The sequence below is a fragment of the Bos mutus genome, chromosome X (genome assembly GCF_027580195.1).
Source record: "Bos mutus isolate GX-2022 chromosome X, NWIPB_WYAK_1.1, whole genome shotgun sequence".
In the NCBI taxonomy this organism is placed as follows: domain Eukaryota; kingdom Metazoa; phylum Chordata; class Mammalia; order Artiodactyla; family Bovidae; genus Bos; species Bos mutus.
Genome location: NC_091646.1, coordinates 32,848,788 through 32,870,619, shown reverse-complemented (window position 1 = coordinate 32,870,619; position 21,832 = coordinate 32,848,788). Strand labels below are relative to the sequence as shown.

General features: G+C 44.9%; 4 protein-coding genes across 9 annotated transcripts in view; 2 read left to right on the top strand and 2 right to left on the bottom strand.

The window, feature by feature from the left end:
* The window catches only part of FUNDC2 (FUN14 domain containing 2), a 42,526-nt gene extending 30,934 nt beyond the window's left edge, over positions 1–11,592 (top strand). Inside the window, exon 5 of the mRNA XM_070366179.1 lies at positions 10,689–11,592. Within this exon, the coding sequence (XP_070222280.1) occupies positions 10,689–10,739 (51 nt within the window). The 3' untranslated portion in view covers positions 10,740–11,592. The remainder of the gene's footprint in view (positions 1–10,688) is intronic.
* Positions 7,686–18,941, bottom strand: CMC4 (C-X9-C motif containing 4). 5 transcript variants are annotated; one of them, XM_005899567.3, is made up of 3 exons: positions 18,804–18,941; positions 10,663–10,730; positions 7,686–8,050 (listed from the first exon to the last, which is right to left on the bottom strand). In XM_005899567.3, the coding sequence occupies exons 2-3, from the start codon at positions 10,718–10,720 to the stop codon at positions 7,902–7,904; spliced, it is 207 nt and encodes a 68-aa protein (XP_005899629.1). In that variant the 5' UTR covers positions 10,721–10,730; positions 18,804–18,941; the 3' UTR covers positions 7,686–7,901. The 5 variants fall into 5 exon arrangements, with proteins under 5 accessions (XP_005899629.1, XP_014334856.2, XP_070222282.1 ...); XM_014479370.2 differs by lacking the exon at positions 18,804–18,941 and adding an exon at positions 12,039–12,057; XM_070366181.1 differs by lacking the exon at positions 18,804–18,941 and adding an exon at positions 11,886–11,960.
* MTCP1 (mature T cell proliferation 1) lies at positions 10,688–18,941 on the bottom strand. The gene is made up of 6 exons (XM_070366180.1): positions 18,804–18,941; positions 12,606–12,757; positions 12,326–12,496; positions 12,185–12,236; positions 12,039–12,079; positions 10,688–10,730 (listed from the first exon to the last, which is right to left on the bottom strand). Exons 2-4 carry the CDS (start codon positions 12,708–12,710, stop codon positions 12,189–12,191), a joined length of 324 nt encoding a protein of 107 aa, XP_070222281.1. The 5' UTR covers positions 12,711–12,757; positions 18,804–18,941; the 3' UTR covers positions 10,688–10,730; positions 12,039–12,079; positions 12,185–12,188.
* Positions 18,942–19,570: 629 nt separating this feature from the next.
* Positions 19,571–21,832, top strand: part of BRCC3 (BRCA1/BRCA2-containing complex subunit 3) — a 79,331-nt gene continuing 77,069 nt past the window's right edge. Inside the window, exons 1-3 of one of the 2 annotated variants that reach the window (XM_070366184.1) lie at positions 19,571–19,780; positions 20,584–20,600; positions 21,320–21,374. In XM_070366184.1, coding sequence (XP_070222285.1) covers positions 19,658–19,780; positions 20,584–20,600; positions 21,320–21,374 — 195 coding nt within the window. In that variant the 5' untranslated portion in view covers positions 19,571–19,657. The remainder of the gene's footprint in view (positions 19,781–20,583; positions 20,601–21,319; positions 21,375–21,832) is intronic. The other variant, XM_014479367.2, reaches the window with a different exon arrangement.

Genomic DNA, 21,832 nt, shown 5'->3' with positions numbered 1-21,832 from the left:
TTAAGAGATAGAAATTATCTTTTCTAACGACAATGGCATGAAACTAGAAATCAACCACAGAAAAGGAAATGAGTAAAAAATGACTACATGGAGGCTAAACAACATGATACTAAAAAACCAATGGATCAACAATGAAATCAAAGAAGAAATTAAAAATTCCTTGAGGCAAATAACCATGAAAACATAGCCATACAAAATCTATGGGATATAGCAAAAGCATTCTTACAGGGAAGTTCATAGTAGTACAGGTCTTCTTTAAAAACAAGAAAAATCTCAAACAACCGAACTCACCACCTAAAAGACTTAGAAAAAGAAAAAACAAAACCTAAAGTCAGCATAAGGAAGGAGATAATAAAGATCAGAGAGGAAATAAAGATTTCAAAATTTAAAAAGTCAATAAAACCAAGAATTGGTTCTTTGAAAGGGTATAGAAAATTGACAAACCTCTGACCAAGCTCATCAAGAAGAGAGAAAATAAATAGACAAAATAAGAAATGAAAGAGGAAAAACTATATAACTCATACTGCTGCTGCTGCTGCTTAGTCGCTTCAGTCGTGTCCGACTCTGTGCAACCCCATAGACGGTAGCCCACCAGGCTCTCCCGTCCCTGGGATTCTCCAGGCAAGAACACTGGAGTGAGTTGCCATTTCCTTCTCCAATGCAGGAAAGTGAAAAGTGAAAGTGAAGTCGCTCAGTCATGTCTGACTCTTCGAGACCCCATGGACTGTAGCCCTTCAGGATCCTTCATCCATGGGATTTTCCAGGCAAGAGTACTGGAGTGGGGTGCCATTGCCTTCTCCAGATAAACCCTGCTACTGCTGCTGCTGCTAAGTTGCTTCAGTCGTGTCCGACTCTGTGCGACCTCATAGATGGCAGCCCACCAGGCTCCTCCGTCCCTGGGATTCTCCAGGCAAGAACACTGGAGTGGGTTGCCATTTCCTTCTCCAATGCAGGAAAGTGAAAAGTGAAAGTGAAGTTGCTCAGTCATGTCAGACTCTTAGCAACCCCATGGACTGTAGCCCACCAGGCTCCTCCATCCATGGGATTTTCCAGGCAAGAGTACTGGAGTGGGGTGCCATTGCCTTCTCCGATAACTCATACTGCAGAAATACAAAAAAAAAAAAAAAACCCATAAGAAAATACTATGAGCAATTATATGCCAATGAATTTGACAACCTAGATGAAATGGACAATTTTTTAGAAACATACAGCCCACCAAAACTGAATCAAGAAGAAATAGAAAAAAAGACAACTTGAAAAGACCAATCATCAGAAATGAAATAGAATCTATAATAAAAACAAATCCAAAACACTCCCTACAAACAAAAGTTCAGGACCAGATGGCTTCATAGGTGAGTTCTACCAAATATGCAAAGAAGCTCTTATACTGATCCTTCTCAAAGTTTTCCAAAAGATAAGAGGATGGAACACTTCCAAAATCATTTTATGAAGCCACCATCACCTGATACTGAAACGAGACAAAGACACTACCAAAAAAGAAACAGTCACTCCAATATCTTTGATGAATATAGATGCAAAAATTCTCAATGAAGTATTAGCTAACTGAATCCAGCAACACAAAAAGAAATATCATACACCATGACCAAGATGGATTCATCCCAGGGTCACAAAGATGGTTCAGTATGCACAAATCAGTGTGATATAACACGTCAACAAAGGACAAAAACCACATGATCATCTCAATAGATGCAGAAAAAAATGAAATAAAATTCAACATCCATTTATGATTAAAACTCTTACCAATGTGGGTATAGAGGGAACATACCTCAACATAATAAAAGCTATTTGTGACAAACCCACAGCTAATCTAATACTCAGTGGTGAAAAGCTGAAAGCCTTCCCACTAAAATTTGAAACAAGACAAGGAAACCCTCTTACTTCTCTTAACATTATATTTGAATTCCTAGCCACAGCAATCAGATAAGAGAAAGAAAAAGTATTCAAATTGGTAGGGAAATGGGTAAAACTGCCATTGTATACAGGTGACATGATATATATATATATGCAGAAAACCCTAAAGACTCCACACAAAAACTACTAGAACTGATCAACAAATTCAGCAAGGTAGCAGGATTTGGGGAGAAGGCAATGGCACCCCACTCCAGTACTCTTGCCTGGAAAATCCCATGGGCAGAGGAGCCTGGTAGGCTGCAGTCCATGGGGTCACACAGAGTCAGACACGACTGAGTGACTTCACTTTCACTTTTCACTTTCATGCATTGGAGAAGGAAATGGCAGCCCACTCCAGTGTTCTTGCCTGGAGAATCCCAGGGATGGAGGAGCCTGGTGGGCTGCCGTCTATGGGGTCACACAGAGTCGGACACGACTGAAGTGACATAGCAGCATAGCAGCAGGATTTGGAGAAGGAAATGGCAACCCACTCCAGTGTTCTTGCCTGGAGAATCCCAGGGATGGTGGAGCCTGATGGGCTGCTGTCTATGGGGTCGCACAGAGTCGGACATGACTGAAGCGACTTAGCAGCAGCAGCAGGATTTAAGATTAACATACAGAAATCAGTTTCAGGGAGTGGAGGAGGGAGCGGGGTGGGGCGGGTTGCGGGGGGAGAAATTGTTTGCATTTCTTTACACTAACAATGAAATATCAGAAAGGGAAGGTAAACAATCTGTTTTAAAATTACATTTAAAAAATACTTAGGAATAAACCTGACCAAGTAGGTGAAAGATATATGCTGAGAACTAAAAGAACATCCTTTTAGTTCCACTTCCTGGTGGCTCAGTGATAAAGAATTCCCCTGCAATGCAGGAGCCATAGGAGACGTGGGTTCGATCCCTGGGTCCAGAAGGTCCCCTGGAGGAGGGCGTGGCAACCAACTCGAGTACTCTTGCCTGGAGAATCCCATGGACAGAAGAGCCTGGTGGGCTACAGTTCATAGGGTCACAAAGAGTTGGACACAACTGAAGTAACTTAGCACAAAAAAATATTAACAGAGGAAATTGAAGATGATTCAAGGAAATAGAAAGATATCCCATGCTCTTGGATTGAAAGAATTAATATTGTTAAAATGGCCATACTACCCAAAGGAATCTACAGATTTAATGTGATCACTATCAAACAAATTACCCATTATATTTTTCACTAAACTAGAACAAATAATCTTAAAATTCATTTGGAACCATAAAAGACCCAGAATTACCAAAGCAATCCTAAACAAACAAACAAAAAAAACCAAGCAGGAGGCATAGCCCTCCCAAACTTGAGACAGTATTACAAAGCTACAGTAGTCAAAATAGCATGATATTGACACAAAAACAGACATATAGATCAATGGAACAGAATAGAGAGCCCATAAAAAAACCTATACACCTGTGGTCAATCGTGTAAAATGTGTACTCAGTCACTTAGTCGTGTCTGACTCTTTGTGACCCCATGGACTACACAGCCTGCCAGGCTCCTCTGTCCATGGGATTCTCCAGGCAAGCATACTGCAGTAGGTTGCCATTTCCTTCTCCAGCAGATCTTCCCAACCCAGGGATCAAACCCAGGTCTCCTGTGTCTCTTGCATTGGCAGGTGGATTCTTTACCACTCAGCCACCTGAGAAGCCCTAATGGTCAATTAATCTTCAACAAAGGAGGTAAGAATACACAATGTGGAAAAGACAGTTTCTTCAGGAAGTGGTGCTGGGAAAGCTGAACAGCCACATGTAAATCAATGAAGTTGGAACACATCCTCTCACCATATATAAAAATAAATTCAAAATGGCTTAAGGACTTAAACATAAAACATGACACCATAGAACTCCTAGAAGAGCTCATAGGCAAAACATTCTCTGACATTAATTATTTCAATGTTTTCTTAGGTCGGTCTCCCAAGGCAAAAGAAATAAAAGCAAAAATAAACAGTGGGACCTAATGAAACTTGTAAGGTTTTGCACAGCAAAGGAAACCACAAACAAAATGAAAACACAACTTACAGACTGGGAGAAAATATTTGAAAATGGTGCAACCAAACAAGGGCTTAATTTCCAGAATATACAAAGAGTTCATACAACTCAATAAGAAAAAAACCAATGTCCCAGTTGAAAAATGGGGAGAAGATCTAAATAGACATTTCTCCAAAGAAGACATACAGATGGGCAATAGGCACATGAAAACATGATAAGAAAAGATGATCAACATTGCTAATTATTAGAGAAATGCCAATCAAAACTACCATAAGGTACCACCTCACATCAGTCAGAGTGGCCACCATTAAAAAGCCTACAAATAACAGGGAATTCCCTGGCATCCCAGTGGTTAGGACTCCACACTTAAGGGAATGGGTTCAACCCCTGGTTGGGGAACTAAGATCCTGTAAGTCGTACAGTGTGGCCAAAAAAAAAAAAAAAAGTCACAAATAACAAATGCTGGAGAGCGTGTGGAGAAAAGGGAGTGAGAGCCCTCCTATACTGTTGGTGGAATGAAAGTTGGTACAGCTGCTATGGAAAACAGTATGGAGGTTCCTCAAAAAACTAACAATAGAGCTACCATATGATCCAGCAACACTCTTGGGCATATATCCGAAAAATATGACAACTCTAATTTGAAAAGATACATGTACCCCTATGTTCATAGCAGCACTATTCATAATAGCCAAGACATGGAAACAATCTAAACATCCACTGAATGGATAAAGATGTGATACTTACGCAGTGGACTACTTACTACTCAGCAATAAAAAGAAATGGAATTTTGCCATTTGTAGCAACGTGGATGGACCTAGAGATTATCATACTAAGTGAAGAAAGTCAGGAAAAGACAAACACCATATGATATCACTTATATGTAGAATCTAAAATATGGCACAGAGGAACCTATCTGCAAAGCAGGAGACTCATGGACACAGAGAACAGACCTGAGGTTGCCAAGGGTGGGGGATGAGACTGGGAGTTTGGGACTCGGTAGATGCAAAACTATTATATTTATGATGGATAAACAACAAGGTCCCAATGTATAGCACAGGGAACTATATTCAGTATCCTGTGATAAACCATAAAGGAAAAGAATATGAAAAAATATATATATGTGTATATCTGAATCAGTTTGCTGTATCACAGAAATTAACACATTGTAAATCAACCATACTTCAATAAAAATTAAAGAAATAAGAAGGAGAAACTGAGACTAGCCTTGAAAACTCCTTGAGCAGACAAAACCAGTTTAGTCACACAAGCAAGGCTTAATTTAACTTTGGGAGACTAATCTGACCTAGGTCATTTCTTGCTTATGCTTCTGAAAATCGTAAGACAAAGCTGAACTGTTTTCCAAGGCTGATATGAGGTAACCACTGACCAATTCCCTACCGTTTAGGAAAATTCTAATAACATAAGCAGTCACTGCGAAGCAAAAACAGTCACTGCTGTCATGCTATGTAAACTATTTTATAACAGTACACCCCTGGGCCTCATCCCATGTTTTGGTTTAAGTGCTCTGTGTTTACAAACTGTCTTTTTGGTGTGTGTGCAAAAAACGTTCATTAATTACTATAGTGATAGTGAAGTTGCTCAGTCGTGTCTGACTCTTTGCGACCCCATGGACTGTAGCCTACCAGGCTCCTCTGTCCATGGGATTTTCCAGGAAATAGTCCTGGAGTGGATTGCCATTTCCTTCTCCAGGGGATCTCCCCAACCCAGGGATTGAACCCGGGTCTCCCACATTATAGACAGACGCGTTACCGTCTGAGCCACCAGGGATCATTAATTACTACTTTGATGATTAATTGACTTTGTTATTTTTCGGTGATTTTTTTTTTGGTAAATTATTTATTCATTTAAGTTGTGCTGGGTCTTCATTGTTGCATGGGCTTTTCTCTAGTTGCGGCAAGCAGGGGCTACTCTCTAGCTGCAGTGCATGAGTTTCTCATTGTGGTGGCTTCTCTCATGGGACACAGGCTCTAGGGCACTCAGGCTTCAGCAGTTGTGGTACATGGACTTAGTTGCTCCTCAGCATGTGGGATCTTCCCGAATCCGGGCTTGAATCTTCATCTCCTGCATTGGCAGGTGGATTCTTATCCACTGCGCCACCAGGGAAGTCTTTCTGTGATCTTTTAACAAGTCACCAAGATCACCATTGATTGTGACAAGTCACAATTGACCAAATCATTGGTCATTGGTGACTGAACTTAGTCTTATTCAGCCTCTCACCCATATTCCCTCCTCAGAGGTCAGGGTGGGGGTGGAAACTGAAAGTTACAACCCTCTAACATTGCAGCATGGTTCCCCTGGCAACCAGCCCCTATCCTAAAGTTATCTGCTGCTGCTGCTGCTAAGTCGCTTCAGTCGTGTCCAACTCTGTGTGACCCCATAGACGGCAGCCCACCAGGCTCCCCCATCCCTGGGATTCTCCAGGCAAGAATACTGGAGTGGGTTGCCATTTCCTTCTCCAACTGGTGTGCTCCAACTGCAGCACGCCAGGATTCCCTGGTGTGTGTCTTCCAGAGTTTGCTGAAACTCATGTTCATTGAGTCAGTGATGCCATCCAGCCATCTCATCCTCTGTTGCCCTCATCTCCTCCTGCCCTCAGTCTTTCCAATGAGTCAGCTCTTTGCATCAGATGGCCAAAGTATTGGAGCTTCAGCATCAGTCCTTCCAATGCATATTCAGGGTTGATTTCCTTTAGGATGGACTGATTTGATCTCTTTGCAGTCCAAGGAACTCTCAAGAGTCTTCTCCAGCACAACAGTATGAAAGCATCATCTTCAGTGCTCAGCCTTCTTTACGGTCCAACTCTCACATCTGTACATGATTACTGGAAAAACCATAGCTTTGACTATACGCAGCTTTGTTGGCAAAGTGACGTCCCTGCTTTTTGATACACTGTCTAGGTTTGTCATAGCTTTTCTTGCAAAGAGCAAGTGTCCTTTAATTTCATGGCTGCAGTACTGTCCTCAGTGACTTTGGAGCCCAAGAAAAGAAAATCTGTCACTGTTTCCACTTTTTCCCCATCTCTTTGCCATGAAATGTTGGGTCTGGATGCCATGATTTTAGTTTTTTGAATGTTGAGTTTTAAGCCAGCCTTTTCACTCTCCTCTTTCACCCTCATCAAGAGGCTCCTTAGTTCCTCTTTTCTTTCCCTGATTGCACTTATCACTTAGGAAATTCTAAGAGTTTTAGGAGCACAGTGCAAAGAATGGAGATAAAGACCAAATATATATTTTGTTATAAAGAAAGCAGCTCTTTTGCCCTTTTCCTATTTGCCCATTTTTGGTTCCCCTGTAACCTTAAAAGAACCTGATCATAGGAATGAATCACCAGGCAATTTAAGCAAACTCCTGACTTATGTGTCCTGAATGCATGCCATGCCTCGCCTAACTTGTTGATTCTTTTCCTAGACAGAAGTAGGTAGGCCTCCACCCCCAGTAGCCCCCATAAGTAATCCTGCCAATAAGATAACATCTGAAGAGTCAGCTAGTCTGCACACAAAGGAGAAGGATGCAGAAGCCAACCTCCTGCTTAAATGATTCCCTGAGATTCTTCCCCCTTTTCCCTTTAAAAACTGTCATGGCTGATCAGAATCTTCAGAATTGGAGTGAGGACAAGAGTCTACCTCCTCCCCAGCTTGCCTGCTTTTCTACTGACACTTGACCCTCCATTATCACCTTTCAAACAAGCAGTCAAGTCTGCCTTTAGTAACAAGAAAGCAAAACATCACATATATCAAACCAAAAATGTTCACTGAAAAGATTTATTTTAGCAGCTGTTTTATCCCATTCTACACATTTGTTCAATATATTTATATTTGTTCTGCATAGATGGCATATTAACTTTTATAGTTGACTTTTTCATTGGATATTTGCTGCTACCTGGCCTGAAGAAAGAGTCAGGAGGATAAATAAAACCCGCATGGTGGAAACGTAGAGCAGCGTTTTGGTTCTCGGCAGAACTTTACTGTGGTGTGCACTTCAGTGTCTGCTTTTCTTCCTCTTCTTTCTCAAATCCTGAGCAGATGAGAGATCTTCCCTTGGGATATCGAGCACAACACTTACGCAGTTCTTCGATGACAGCCTGACACTTAGATTCCATGTAGTTGTTGGCTGAAAAACAGACAGGCAGACCCTAGTCATGATCTTATAGAACTCAGGCACAGGGACGTTGAGACCTGAACTTCCCAGTCCTTTTCACCTTAATGTGCCTACAGACATGGAAGAAAGAGGATGTAACCACATCCACTGAATTCTTTCTGATTTAGAGACCCATCGACAGCTTAATAAGGAAGAAAAGTATGATTTACAAAGTGCTCAGAAGATATTTTCACATCTAATTTCCTTTTCTTTAAGGCTGATTACTTATGTGCCTTTTTCTAGGGCAGTGGTTTCTAACCTCCTCTCTTTTTTTTAGGGAGGAGTCACTCATCCCTTGCACATTAGTTTGCACTCAGTTTAAGGTGGCTGCTGGATGTTCCCAAACAAACCTTTGCATTAGGGGTTGAGAAACTGCAGCTTCAGCCTTTTTAACAGCTGAGCTAAGAATAAATTTATTTGGGGGGTTCCCAGGTGGCACTAGTGGTAAAGAACCCACCAGCCAATGCAGTAGACATGAGAGATGCAGGTTCGATCCCTGGGTTGGGAAGATCCCCTGGGGAAGGGCATGGCAACCCACTCTAGTATTCTTGCCTGGAGAATCCCATGGACAGAGGAGCCTGGTGGGCTATAGTCCAATGGGTTGCACAGAGTCAGACATGACTGAAACGACTTCCCATGCATGAGCTAAGAATGGTTTTTATAGAAGGTTGTAAACACACACCCACACTCACCCACACCCACAGCCACATACACCTACCCAAAGACCTCCTGACCTCCAAAGCCTAAAATGTTTCCTGTTAGGTCCTTTATATAAAACATTTGCCCCAAAGATAGACCCTAAGTCTAGGAGGACTTTATCTAAAGGTTCTAGGTAAGCTGTAGTCGATTTGAGTTCCCTATTACTAAAATAGGATGCATGGGAGTTAGTCTGGGATAGGAAAGACAATTCTGATTAGCAAGAGTACGGTTGGGTGGCTAAGTCCAGGTTTGGACCCAGACCAAAGGAGTTCCAATCATCACTGTGCCCCTTACTAGTTCTGTGACCCTGGACAAGTTACAAAGCTTATATCCATCTCACGGGTGAAAGGATTAAGTCAATGTTATTTAAAGCCCTTTCAGTTGCGATTGTCATACACTGAGTATTTAGTGGTCTCTATTTCAGTCCTTCAGGCTCTCACTGTAGCAAGGGGGTGTAACCAGCTCTAACTTGATGTGTGTTCTCCTTTAGCCATATGATGCTAATTTAAATCAGGAAAGAATCAGAATCACCTAAGAATTTATCTGGGAGAAGAAATTGTGAAGAGCATTCTTTGCAGGCAGGTGGTGGATGACCTGGGCCCATGGTAGTGAAAGCATGGAGTCCTAACCACTGGACTGCCAGGGAATTCCCCGTCCTTTTTCATCAATTTGGAGAAGGGAAAGAAAAGGATGAATAAAATGGCATTCTTATTTTCCATTAACATTTCAGATTAAAAGATTTAAAAAATATTGCTTGCATCATAAATGGAAAAGTCCAAGAATCAAAGTTAAAGGTCAATGGAAATACACAAACAAGGGTTTTCTTTGGTGGTGAGTCTTTGGGTGAATTCTGAACATTTTCTCTTCTTTCATTTTTATGTTTTTGTGGGCATCCATGTCTATTACTTTAATAATGGGAAAAAAATGATCAAAAAAATCAGTTTTCAAATTCAGATAGCCTTGTAGCTTTCTGCTAGTAATCATTGGCTGATTTAAAAAAACTAAAATTCTCTAGTATTTGGTCCAACAAAATGGACAAATCATATCAAATATGCTTTAGCTGAAATTAACTTTTGCCTTTAAGAGTTAGTTGCTGAATCCCAATTGTATTTTCACCCCCACACCTTCTAACTTGACTGCTCTTAAAAAGTGAGTTGTCGGCCACCAAAGTGAGTTGGTAAAGTATGACCAACCCATTTAGAACTGCTGCTGCTGCTAAGTCGCTTCAGTCGTGTCCGACTCTGCACGACCCCATAGACGGCAGCCCACCAGGGTCCCCAGTCCCTGGGATTCTCCAGGCAAGAATACTGGAGTGGGTTGCCATTTCCTTCTCCAATGCATGAAAGTGAAAATGAAAGTGAAGTTGCTCAGTCGTGTCCGACTCTGTGCGACCCCATGGACTGCAGCCCACCAGGCTCCTCCGTCCATGGGATTTTCCAGGCAAGAGTACTGGAGTGGGTTGCCATTGCCTTCTCCACATTTAAAACTAGTCTTTTTTAAAAAGGACTTTGCTCATCTTAGTGATTCTCAACTCTGGCTGTGTATTAAAATCACCTGGTTAATGATTTCGATTGAGTCCTACCCAGACCCCAGCTGCAGAGAGTGTGATTTAATTGTTCTAGGCAAGTTTTTGAAGTTCTCCAGGTGATTCTAAATGTACAACCAGGATTTGTTAACCCTAAGCTTAGGTCACATTACTTATTTTCTGCCATCTTTGCTTTATTTTCTGCCATCTTTGGTGATATAATGAGGAAAAGAGGATAAATTAATTACAGAAATATTATATTCTGAGTGGAGTTAGTATTGTCTGATGATAAAAAGAACACTTGGTTTCTTGTTAGTTCACAGATAAAGTGGAAACATAGAAAAAGCATTTAACGTACTACCTTGTAAACATTTCTGTATTTCACAGGCTTGTTTCTGGCACGGATCCTTCTGCGGCATATCCAGAAAACTAAAATAAGAAAAATGATTTTTATTTTGTTTTTTATACATAAAGACTTTAAAGCCCCTCTAGATGGAATTTTCTTCTGAGACAAGCAGTATGCTCTTACAATTGCTGGAAAACAATTACACTACAACGTTCTTCCCGTTCAGAGGATGAATATGCTGTATTTGTGTAATATTCCATTTGGTTTGGAAGATATAAATAGCTTGGAAAAAAAACCCTTGAATTCAACTCATCTTGACCACTGTAAACCAACATTGGGCTAGAGAAGCCAAAGCTGCAACCTGACGGCTCTATGACTTACAGAACCACCTTTATAAATGATTTAACTCCTTGAGCCTTTTCCTTATTATTGATGTGCAAAATAGGGATCATACCTACCTGAAAGCACTGATGGAAGGATTAAATGTCATAAAGGCAATAAACTGCATAGAAGGCAGTAAGGACTGAACACATGATAGCTATTATTCCCAAGATTTTTTAACAAGTAAAACCTTACTTTTAACGTACATAAAGTGCTATGAGTATTTTAACTCAGGAAATGTCTTTATCAGGTAGTGAATCAGCAATATTCGGTGCTATTACTACTTCCTGAGAACGGTGCTAGGTAAGCAGTTAAAATTTTTCGTGGAGTTCTTACAGAAACCAACTTCAGATATTTGAAACCAGAGAATAAACTTAAATGCCCCTGATTCTGATCAGCAATTTCTAATAATGTGAAGACACCATGTCAGAAAGGAAAAAGGCCCAGGAGCCTTGGTAGCTATTTCATGAATGCAAATAATCTTTTTCTCTTTTTTTCCCCTCAGAGCCCCCTAACTTCTCAGTAGATCTGAGTTAGGTCAGTACTGGGATGGGAAACACTGGCGCAAAACCTAGGATATTTACAGGATGGGAGAAGGAAAGGCAGGTGAATTGCTGCAGGGCAAATTAGCGACAAAGAGATGCTGATGCTGCTAGCAGTTGCTCTCTTCTCTCTAAATCAGTACCAAGTCCTTGGTGATCGGGGCATCTGTTCTGTAGCAGGTGCTGACTTTTGTGGGATTCATCAGATCCCAGGTCCAGCGGATGATGTCCATTAACGGGTCTATGGCAATTTCCAAAGGAGTCAATGGCAAGTTACGTATCCTAACTACATGCTTGTGTTGGCTTGCTTTCTACCTGCATAACCCTTCCTCTGCAGTTCCACTTTCCATGTTCTTCATGGCCCTTTCTAAACTTCTGTGTTCTTGAGCAGTTTTTCACCCCACGCCCCCCCACCCCAGGCCCACAGGTGGGTGCACTGCAGTGGTGAATGTCGTGATTGTCATTTACTGAACAGAACAGTGGAGCATCTCTTCCTAGAATCCCAGCACCTGGCGGGGGGAGGGGGGTGGAAAAGAAAAGATCATTAACATCACCATGATCAGAGCGAAAAAGAAGCAGCAGGGTAGGGACAGGGAGAGAGAGAAAATACGTACCCGGTTAATCATCAGGCAAAAGCTTAAGCAACAGTTCCTCTACGCCCCTGACCTGCCAGAAAAAGAAAAGTTTATAGAGTACTCTGTCATAAGAGGCCCAGGACAATGAAAAAAAAAAAAATGATTAAGCAACAGGCCTACCATTAAATGATGCTGGATTTGCCACAAGCGAGAGTTGTTGTCCATGTAGCGCTCCTCAGGGTAGAGTTGCCACATGAGAGGTAGCTGGGAGGTGAGAAGGTGACTTGGCCTGGCTGCATCACCTAAAGGAACCTGAACTTGCTGAACTCGGGCCCTTAGGAAGCTCGTCTCCTGGTGGAGAGAAGCGATCACACAGAAAACCAGAGACTTCAGGATGGTGCAACGGATGTACTTGAAAGCAAAAAATCGATCAAGAAATCCGCAAAGGAGAAACAATTACCTCTTCCAGGACGGCCACCCACGTGCGCTGGTACTCGTCGCGGTAGACACCCTCTTGGTGAACCCAGAGGCGATCGGGTGGGGCCCCCACATCCTGTCCTGCCATCCTGGGCTTTGGGGTCCAATGCTAGCCCTGCTTTTCTCCACCTAAGCCTGCAGCACCCGTGCACAGGACACAGGTGTGACTTTGGGCCTTGGATTGAACACACCCATGAGCCAGGGGACCTGGTACTAGCAACCACCAACTAGAAGCCAACCTCTTTGACGCTTACTTGCGCCGTCTACACTGAACCCGGGGCATCTGAAGCTCGTGGCCGGTTTGAAACTTGGGGCAGAACCTCGGGTGAGGCTGCTGACGGCGAAGCACTCGAGAACTCAGGGAGGGAAGGGGTTCTGGGGGCATGTAGGAACAGCGCTATGGGAAGCCAGGGGTTGGGGGGGGTGGTCTCGCAGTCTTTGCATTCCGCAAACAGCATCGGACAAAATGTAGTGAGCCATGGAGTATGCACAGCAGTGCACAGAAGGACACACTTATTGGGGCAGGAAAGCAGTAGAACAGATGCATGCATGCCATCTGTCCCCAAGTAAAAGCCCTTTCCAAGCAGTTTCCATCTTAAAAGGTAAGACTGTGCAGGTCAAATCATGTAATCATGTGTGTGGCTTTCTAAATGGCAATCAGAATTTTGTTTTAAAAGGCAAACGACCTGTTAAGCAGTTTTCTTAGAAAGCTTACTTGGCATTACCTTTTGGCATTTCCAAAAGGCAGTTTTCTTTTTAGTGAAAATATATAAGGTCATATCATGGAATGTTTCAGTTCCAAGACAGTCTGGGATTGTGATGATTAAGAGTTGAGAGACAGCAAAAGAGGTTACCCATCTCGTTTCATTTTAATGCTTCGGGGTGTCACAGAAGCCCATTTTCCCACAGACGGGTGGCTTTACATTCTGTTTTCCCAAGTCAGAAAAGCAGAAAAGCTCACCTGCTCTTTGAGAGGTGTAAGTGAAGCACACCTTTGGGGCCAAATCTTCCGTAACACAAACTCAGCTCTACTGTAAGGATCCTCTGCCCACTTCTGGATCGGATTTCAGGGTCTCACAATACCTCGACCTGCACTTTGCAGGAATGAACCTTTGGGGGCCAAGTTTCAGCATCACGGGGTGGCTTCCCTGGATGTCTACATTGGGCAGGGTGCAGACATGCCATTGGGGAATCCACTACAAAAAAACAGAGGCCTTCTATTCCCACTGGCTGACCATTAGGTAGGAGAGGGACTGCAATACGGCTTGGGAGGCTGCTAAACCCTCAAAATGAGACTGTCAAGAGCAAACAAGAAGCCAGAATGCAGGGTGAAGTCCGAGAGGAGAACTAACTGAGCTGAACCGAGCCTTTGCCAGAACAAGCTGAGTCTGATTTGTTGTTTTTCCTTAACATTGTTAGTTTACCTTCACTGAAAGGTAGGTGGAAATATGTTTGAGAGAGGGAGGAAATGGTTTGATTGGCATGAATGATTTAAGAGCATCATGGTTGCTTTGCCCATTGTACCCTGAGTGGACCTGATTCTGAGCCTATCATACCTTTTGTCTTATAAGTAAGTGTTAGTTGCTCAGTCATGCCTGACTCTTTGTGACCCCATGGACTGCAGCCCATCAGGCTTCTCTGTCCATGAGATTTCCCAGGCAAGGATATTGGAGTGGGTCACCATGCCTTTCTCCAGGGGATCTTCCCAACCCAGGGATCGAACCTGGGGCTCCTGCATTGCAGGCAGATTCTTTACTGACTGAGTTACAAGGAAAGCCCTTTGTCTTATATGGCTCTCTTATTTCAAACTCATCAAAGGCAGAATGCCTTCTCCTTAACCAAATCCCAATTTCTCTCAGTGGCAACACAGCCTCTCCTGATCCTGCAGATTAAAAACTTATGACTTATCCTGGACCTCCTCCTCTTCTTCAGTGGGTACATCCCACCTGTCACCAATGCCAACCAGTGCCACTACCACTATTATTTGAGACCAACTTCACCCCGATACCAGATTCATTGTGTCCAGTGCTGTATCCATGTTCTCCCTGTCCAGTTCAGTTCAGCAGCTTAGTTGTGTCTGACTCTTTGCGACCCCATGGACGGCAGCACACCGGGCCTGCCTGTCCATCACCAACTCCCGGAGTTCACCCAAACTCATGTCCATTGAGTCGGTGATGCCATCCAGCCATCTCATCCTCTTTTGTCCCCTTCTCCTCCTGCCCTCAATCTTTCCCAGCATCAGGGTCTTTTGCAACTAGTCAGCTCTTTGCTTCAGGTGGCCAAAGTATTGGGGTTTCAGCTTCAACATCAGTCCTTCCAATAAACAGCCAGGACTGATCTCCATTAGGATGGACTGGTTGGATCTCCTTGAATTCTCCCTGTCCACTCACCTATAATATGGCTTCCCAGGCCTCTCTGCCTATCTCAGTGCCATGACCACAGAGGGTACATGTCTGCCTCCTTGATGAAAACATCTTGCCTCTGATGACTACTGAACATTTATGTCTAAAATCACATTTTGGCCACTAATTATAAATCACTTTGCATTTTTCTCTGCTTATTTCACAAGTCCTGTCCCCGCCCCACCCCGATATAGTATTATAAGCACTAGACAGAAGGAATAACACAGTACTGGGCAGTACTGGGGCACTGTGAGCCTCAAATGCTAGTCAGTGTTCCTGGGAGTGGATGGACATGGTATGCTGAGTAGACAGACAAAAGGCCATATAAACATGGGTAGAGAGTGGTTCATTCTCTGGGTCGATTAGATAGCTATTATTTTGTTCAAAGCCTTTTTTTTCCATTTCACAGACACAACTATTCTGCCTCTCTTCCCCGTCCCCCACCCCACAGCTTTGGAAAGGAGTGATCCAAGAAAAGAAAAACAGTAAATAGGAATGTCAAAAAGAGAGTCAAGTCAGAATTTTGATACAGAAGAAATTGGTGTGTTTCCCCCGCCCCCCCTTTAAAGTAGAAACCCAGCGTTGAGGGTTTTAGAGCCATCTCAACTTCACAGGTAGGCCCTGACAACAACTAACAGACTGCCACACTGACATTTACATGTTTTGAAGGAAAAGCAAACATTTACTGGTTACCCTGACTTTGAAAGGAGATATTTCCAGCAGAATAGAGGGCCAACCAATTGGATGGTATAAGTTAGGAAGAATCACTACCAAGAGGCCTGTGAACCTCTGCAAAATATTCTGAGAGGAAAGGCACCACGTGTACTGCTGTGACCCACAGGACAACATGCTGGGCATCAGTGGGGTGAGCCTGGGGACAAGCCCCAACATACAGCCCTGGACTCCCACTCGGAGACATGTGACGGCCCAGTGGAAGGCAATTGCAGGGATCAAGGGACTGAGAAGCTGCCCTGTGAATGCAAATCAATAAGAACCTCAGCTGAGAAATGCAAAGGCTCAGTGAGAGGGATTAAGAGCAAAGCCCCCAGAATCACCAGAGAAGGCAATGGCACCCCACTCCAGTACTCTTGCCTGGAAAATCCCATGGACGGAGGAGCCTGGTGGGCTGCAGTCCATGGGGTCGCCCAGAGTCAGACACGACTGAGCGACTTCACTTTCATTTTCACTTTCATGCATTGGAGAAGGAAATGGCAACCCACTGCAGTGTTCTTGCCTGGAGAATCCCAGGGACGGGGGAGCCTGGTGGGCTGCCGTCTATGGGGTTGCACAGAGTCAGACACGACTGAAGCAACTTAGCAGCCCCAGAATCACAGGTTGTATGAATGGAACACAGTCTCCCTAGAGGTGATCCTTGGAACGTTGGCCCCTAACTTTTTCTTGGTCAAGTAAGTTTGGGAATCTTAGGGAAGCATAAAGCACCTAAGGATAATAAAAGCTCTGGCAAGTTATACTGGCACGAAACTTTAACATTCCCTCCAGTTTATCTGACTAGAGAACATTCTTCTGTATATGACACTTGTGCATAAACTTCAGGGCCCTGTGAACTAAGATGAATCTCTGAAACCTCGAGATAAACTTAGGTACAAAGTGCAATACAATACACGGAATATAACCCTGTTGCACTAAACTCAAGGTATACTACCAGATACAAATTCAAGTGGACTCAAAAAAGTGTTTACAGGGATTTCCCTGGCAGTCTAGTGGTTAAGTCTGTGCTCCCAATTCAGGGCTCACGGGTTCCATCCCTGGTTGGGGAACAAAGGTTCCTGCATGCCTCACGATGTGGCCAAAAAAAGTGTTTATATTCCTTTATTACCCATGAATGTAGGGCTTCCCTGGTGGCACTTGTGGTAAAGAATTCACCTGCCAATGCAGGAGATGCAAGAGACGTGGGTTTGATCCCTGGGTGGGGAAGATCCCCTGGAGGAGGACATGGCAACCCACTCTAGAATTCTTGCCTTGAAAACTCCATGGGCTGAGGAGCCTGCCAGGCTACAGTCCATGGGGTCACAAAGAGTCAGACATGACTGAACGACTGAGCATACCCATGAATACACTAAGAAAGATTGCCCCCATGGGGGTTACCCTGATGGTAACCTGAATATGACCAGGGACCACACTGGCCTAGATAGACTATTTCTTAGTAAGGCGGTTTGTAAACTACTTTAAATAGATGACAGATCACAAAGAAGGACTTCCTTAGGTATGTAAGTAAAACCATTATTTTTCATGTATATAATGAATTATTGTGTCTTTTTAAAAATTTACAATTTGGCTTAACTTCCAGGTGTTTGAACAGCTTTCAAACATAAATCAGTCGAATACACTTATTTTATTTGAAGTGAATTAATAAACTCATCTAATTACAATGAGTGAAGTTATTAATATCAAGAATGCCAGCCCTGGAGTCAGCCTGGCCTGTATATGAATGCTGGTTTTGCAACTTACTAGCTCTGTGACCTCGGATAAGTTAAGCTGTCTACACTCCAGCTTTCTAAAATGTTAAATGATAAAAGAACATATTGATCATGATTGTCAGCACTTACTTAGCAGTTTCTACATGTCTTATATATATTGACCCTTGCCAGCTTCACAATCACTCATTAGATACTACGATTACCTTCACTTAAAGATGACGGAAGTAAGGCACAGAGAAGTTAGCTAACTTGCATGAGGTAACACAGCTAGGAAGTTGCAGACGCCGGTTCCAACTGGGGCAGTTTACACATATGAGACATAGAGATGCTTTGTAGTCTAGCACATAATAAACTTTGACATAAATGTCGGTAGTTTTTTTTTTTCTACTCCAATTAAACTTTAGAGCTGTCTAATACACCCATGAGCATTATAAAAGAGAATGTCAATGTTGAATGTGAGATTGAGGAACACCAACCATAGACAAAAGGTGTTTTTCTTCTCTTTTAGTGCTGCCTAAAAGTGGTTATAAACGGAAGAAGTCCCATCAGAAAACAATAATAACAGCCATTCGTGCACCATCAGCGCAGGGCACACTAGCCGCGAAGAGCAATTGAAAAGAATATATGCTGTAAAATCGAAGCTTAAGAGCAAAATCGGATAGGTCGAATGTAATCGCACACTTGAAATGTCGCCCCTGCTTCACCATTAGCAAAATGAATAGTGGAAGGATCTGCAATATGATTCTTAAACTTTAGGTAAACAATGGAGGTTGCTGGCATAGATGTTCCACGGGACGTTGGCCCTATTTGTGGGGAGATTGGGGTTGGAACTGACTTGGGAGAAGAGCAAAGCATCAACACGTCCTCCAGCAGCACCCTGGGCGTGTTCCCTTTCCAGTACTGGCCTGTTCGCCTGGCTCCCAGACTACACACGAAACCGGTCAAACCAACAGGCACTGACCGGCTGTAGCGGCAGCACGGCATAGATTGTCTTTGATTTAGACTCGTTCAAGAACCCGCGTGTAATTTCTAGCCTTGGCAGTTGGGAGATGCGTACTTTCCCTTATGGCGTGTTTATCACACCTCCAAAGAAAATGACTTTTACGTATAATTTCACCGGGTCTGATATCACAGAGACAAGGCGAGCTGAGGAAACTCGTGCGTATCTGCGGCGATCTGAGATACATCTGACCTCAAATCGAAACTTGAATTCCCCTTTCCCTTTCCCTGTATCGAACACAGAGATACCTAAAAGCCTTCGGAGAAAGTAGCAGCCACCAAGCTTAGGAGTGATACTTTTCAGATACAGTGTAGCACTGTTTCTGCCAAGAGGTTACTCACATGAATATAGTGTTTCTTGGGCTAATTAATCCGCCTCAAGAGCAGCGAGGCTACAACTTCAGGTCACCCACCCCGGGCCACTCAAGCCGAGATCGGGACGTGAGCCCGGGGAGAGCCGAGGCGCATTCCGAGCCGAGGTCACCGAACCGAAGTTACCGGCCGGTTACCGGAAGTGGTCCAATGAAAGAGTGGTCCCAAATTCAAGGCCCCTAACTTGGAAACAAAATAAAAGAAAACCTTAACTCGGGACCCAATTTTCAAAGAGCGTCCCCTGGGCGCGAGAAGGCCGGCGGGGGCAGCGATGCCGCTGGCGGGAGGTCCCCGGAGCGTGTAGGCCGCGCACGGCTCTTCTCGGCGGGCGGGCAAAATGGGCGCCGGCGAGCAGGAGGCGCTGGCCCGGCCGTCCGCCCGTTCCTCACACACCACGTCCGCCCGCGGCCCGACAGCGCCGCCTCCCTGCCGCCCCCCGAGCCCGGCCCCACGTCCTGCCCGCGGCCGGCCACCGCCCTCCGCCCCAACGGCCACGCCTGCCTCAACCGGGGCGGGCGTTTCCCAGGTACCGCTGGGCCGGCCCCGCCCCCGCGTCCCAAGCTCCGCCCCCGCGCGCCCGCCCGCCCCTCCCCGCGCCCCACGCCCCGCCCCGCCCCAAGCCCCGCCCCCACTCGCCCGCCCTCCACCCACCCCGCACCCCAGGCCCTGCTCCCACGTCCCAAGCTCCGCCCCCGCGCGCCCTCCCGCCCCGCCCCACCCCGCGCCCCAGGCCCCGCCCCCCGCGGAACCCGCCCGGCCCGGCTGAGCGGCGGGTTGGCCAGGGCCGAGCTGGCCGGAGGCGGACGTGAGCGGGCCGGGCCAAGATGGCGGTGCAGGTGGTGCAGGCGGTGCAAGCGGTCCATCTGGAGTCAGACGCCTTCCTGGTGTGTCTCAATCACGCTCTGAGCACGGAGAAGGAAGAGGTGATGGGGCTGTGCATTGGGGAGGTAAGTCAGCCGACCAGCCCGGCCAGGACCCTGCCGAGCGGTCTCCCCACGTCCCCGGGCGGCTGCTGGCCGCGCCCGGGGCTCTGGAGGCCACAGGCCCCCTCGGCTCATCCTTGGATAGGTTATCCCCCTTGCCTCTGCTCGCTGAAGGCTTCGGGAGCCTTCCAAAAGCCCCCAGCGGTCCCCATCAAGCCTTTGGGAGAGGCGGGGGCAGGGGAGGGAAGATTTGCATTTTCTCCTGGGTGTGCTCAGTGCTGGCCGACTCTTTGCGACCCCGTGTATTGCAGCCCGCCAGGCTCCTCCGTCCGTGGCATTCTCCACTGGAGTGGCTTGCCATTTCCTCCAGGGGATCGTCCCCACCCAGGGCTCGAACCTGGATCTCCTGCATCTCCTACATTGGTAGGCGGGTTGTACTGTGTGGCTTTTCTTTAGATCTGGAGTTACCACCCCAGTGACCAAACCCGCGAGTCAGACCAGAAAGAATCTGTTACAACGAGGACATCAGTGTATTAGGAAGCAGGCGTCCACGATTAGGGCCTTCACTGTTCCCTCTAGGAGTCATTTTGAGGGCATCAAATAACCTAAGACAGGTGAGGCTTCTAAGACTCCCAAATTTCCGCTGTGTTAAATATTGCAGAGGGCGAAAGAGACCGAACTTACTTGTTGATAATCCAAAGTAAGAGTTGTCCAGGCTTTCATGCTGGTGTACAGGAACCTGTCACCTGATTTTCATTTTATCTGCATCATGTACCTCTAATACAGTTAATGTGATCAATAATCTTTTCTGCTCTTTCCCACTCTAGTTAAATGATGACTTAAGGTAAGACTCTATTTGTTTATTCCTATCTTTTGATCTCTTTGTTACTGTTAACGCCAAATTATCACAGCTTTCCCAGTATTTTGGACTGGATGTATTCTAACTTACCTTGATGACTCTGGAGCTCCCTCAATAACCCAGTTTCAATTCCACCCCACCTCTGAAAGTTGTTTTCCACCTGACTTTCTAGTTAGGAGGATTGGCAGTTGAGATATGGATGTGAAAAATATGGTTACGGGAACCAAGATCCTAAGTGAAAGCTCTTTGGGGCAGATAGCCTGCATGGGAAGGGGCTGTGTCCCTCTATTAATCCATTTCTCTGTCTACATTGTCAGTGGCTTTCTGCCTCCCCCTGGTGGACCCTACAGTGATCTCCAAGATCTCCAGCAGCTTGAATGCTTTTGGTGGTGAAAGCTTTGGGTTACCTTTATTGAAACGTCAAAGCATAGAATTTTTCCTTGGCAAACTCAAGTGCTTAATATCCAACATTATAGGACTTTAGCTTTGATCATGAAAACTGTGTGCTTGCCACTTAAGCATGTGTCTCAGACTCCTCCTAACAGTCATGAGCACAGCTCTAGTCTCAGTTTATTTCCCTCCTCTTCCTCTGTCTTTACTGTTTCATTGCAAAAACTGCTAATCCTGTTACTTTGCTTTGAGACCTTTTTTTTTTTTTTATATTCCCAAGCTCAGTTCCTTTTTTTCTAATTTATCCCCAAAAGGAATGACCCCAAATTTACATATACTGGAACTGAAATGCGCACAGTTGCTGAAAAGGTACGTGTGCTCTCATTTTGCATGATGCAAACTTGCACTCGGGGATGGATTTCTGTCTGTTTGATGGTCTCAGCCAGGGATGAACCTGCTTCCTGCAGACCTTCATTTGTGGCTGGCGGTGGGGGGGTGGGTGGGTGTTCTCTCTAGTAAAATCAGATGAAGAATCTCCTCACTAGGAATGGGACCTATTCTTCACAGGAAGTTTTTCCTACTCCATCGAAATGAGTAACTGCCATCAGCTCTCCTCCTCGATGGCCTCTGCTGGGTTTGTGGCCCTTCTCCCATCTTCCTTGAGACTTTGGCTGGTTCGCATCCCTGTTATCTTTTTATCCCAAGTCTCAACAGTCACTCAGGAAACCCCTCTCTGCTTACAGGCAACCTGTCTGCACTTCTGCTCCACCTTTTCTGTTATTCTCATTTTTGTGGTCGAGTATCATGCTTCTCAACCTAATTGTGCA